The 2,228-nt window shown below is 47.5% G+C and overlaps 2 protein-coding genes across 2 annotated transcripts in view; both read right to left on the reverse strand.

Moving 5' to 3' along the window:
- Positions 1-67: 67 nt before the first annotated feature.
- Positions 68-1,525, reverse strand: Pmar_PMAR016155 (Isoamyl acetate-hydrolyzing esterase, putative; the record flags this gene model as incomplete). Its single annotated transcript, XM_002765315.1, has 6 exons — positions 68-163; positions 350-505; positions 565-732; positions 1,069-1,141; positions 1,186-1,338; positions 1,386-1,525. 6 exons carry the CDS (start codon positions 1,523-1,525, stop codon positions 68-70), a joined length of 786 nt encoding a protein of 261 aa, XP_002765361.1.
- A 412-nt stretch (positions 1,526-1,937) lies between these two features.
- Positions 1,938-2,228, reverse strand: part of Pmar_PMAR016156 (hypothetical protein) — a gene marked incomplete at both ends in the record, with an annotated part of 2,983 nt that continues 2,692 nt past the window's right edge. The window contains one exon of the mRNA XM_002765316.1: positions 1,938-2,011. Coding sequence (XP_002765362.1) covers positions 1,938-2,011 — 74 coding nt within the window. The remainder of the gene's footprint in view (positions 2,012-2,228) is intronic.

The raw sequence follows: 2,228 nt of genomic DNA on the forward strand, positions 1-2,228 counted from the left end.
AAATTGCAAGAAACACAACAGTTTTAGCTGCGCCCAGATAATCGGCAAAAAACAACAATTGTTAATATCAAACAGTAGGGGGGAACTGCTCGTGCCAGGGCATCTCAGCTTTCAGTGGGGATGCACTCGAACTGTTGCCATAACTCACTCCATCTGGGCCGGCCTGAAAAAAGAATGACGAGTTGTGTATGTAACATGCGTCGTCGTTTTTCAGTGTATGTTCGCTTTTCTCAGTTGAGCTCACGAATTCGGGTAGAAGTGTTTAGAGACCAATAATAATTTCATCAAACTGTCACCGACACACATAATTGACCACGCGCATATTTCCCCTTAACACTGTCGTTTTTACTTCGACTGCGATGTCGGGATAGTTTCTATTGATGAGGCGAATCAAAGCCTCATAAAACCATCTGCTGCCAAGTGGGCTAAAGTGCAGACCATCTCTCAAGAAGGATCGCCAAGCCGCGTCCTTCTGCATTTCATCAAAGATGTTCAAAACCGGTATCTGAATGCAATACAACAACAACAATTAAGAACCCCAAAGGACTTCTACAACTGCCTTACTTGCTTTGCCTCACCCACTTCGAGGGCCGCTCTCGCGTACTCTCCTGTGAATTGAAGCCTACGATTGGGCAGGTCTGGAGCTGATGCACCGAATCGGGCCTTGCCATCAGCGACTATTGCCTCCCCATCAATGGGAGGAGGTGTAACCAAAACGAGACGTGAAGTGAACTGAAATGAGCAACGAGTGAGATTACTAATCTAACTCGTGTAGTATGCCGACGCTATCTATATTATAATCAATCTGTAATAGCCTATTGTACAGTAGAATCTTCTCTGTGCGTTATTCATATTTTTCCTTGGAGTTTCACACGCAATATGAAAAAACACTAGTGAAAAAGTATACGACTTCACGACTATTGCATAGCGCGAATATCGGGTTTTTCACAGAGTATTACGCCACTTCGCGTAAAACGGGTTGTGAAACTCCATTGTATCAATCGCTCGCCATTGGATAGTTGTAACCGTCCCGAAGAATGTTCACATGTCACATATACGGAAGCTCACCGGTTTCACCAAGATCACTATCTCCTCTAAAGCCTTACTGAACTCATCCAACGGGACGTGCTTGCTCTCAGACCTGCCAAAGTGACTCTCATCAGGAGTCAGCTTCACACAACCTACCCTGAGGAGTTGACCATTCCCGGCAGCTGAGAGTCATTAGCACCGAGGAAGATGACGACCAACAGCAGAGGACCTCCAGCCAAGTGCGGTGACCCAGCCTTGAAAATATGGCGCGCTACTTCGAGAGTCATCGGCGTGTTGTAGCCAGAGTATCTATGGCGCACTTCCTGATGGAAAGAGCGTAAAATAACTGAACCCACCCTCTATTGATGATATCTGCTCTCCTTTGATATCTGTCGGCCAATAGTCCACCCCACGCGTCCAGACCCGAGAAGCTCTGTTGGGTAATGGAGTCGCCCAGGAGGAGGATTCGACCTCGACAAGTATTGTAATCTGGCATTACTTCTCAACTTGTTAGATATCTCGTATCTCCCACCACTGTTGTTGCGAACTCAAACCAGCACGACCTCGGAAAAAACACACACAAAAGCATGCGTTCATTAGTATCATCACTGATACAAAGCCTAGATACCCAAACTGCTAAAATTGATAACTTCATAGGGAAGCCGTTCTATAAAGTGGAAGTCTGTGAATCTTTAGTGTGCTCTTGCATTATAGGATGCGAAGGAGGTCACAGTCGAGCTCGAGCTGTTGGTGATGATGGTGTAAGGGTTTAGGGCGTGCGCTTTCTCTAGTAGTACGCAGCCACATAGCGGAACTTAGAGCATGATTACTTCGAGGTAGCTATAGTTCGTTTGTCACTAACCGTAGCCATCTTGGCTCAAGTTTCCCTTCTTCTCCTCTGCCTCGCGTTAGCCAATGTCGGCGCCGTCGTCCTCATCGCAACCCCACATCTCATGGCGATCTCGGTGGGACACTGCGATGTCTGCAACCGCACCGGAGAGGCCAACGGTAGAGGAGGTAATCCCGGTAGTCCACGGGGTTGTGGACCAGATTCTAGAAGGGCCGGGAGTCAACAAATCCCGTATCGGTACTGTTATACGGAAGGGGGCTACTCTGTTGGCACAGTATTACGGTGGTCATGTTCCAGAGAATTGGAACGAGGTTATTAGAGCCCCTGGCGCAGCTGAGTTGATCAAAGA

The sequence above is a fragment of the Perkinsus marinus genome (assembly GCF_000006405.1).
Source record: "Perkinsus marinus ATCC 50983 genomic scaffold scf_1104296975560, whole genome shotgun sequence".
Lineage (NCBI taxonomy): Eukaryota > Perkinsozoa > Perkinsida > Perkinsidae > Perkinsus > Perkinsus marinus.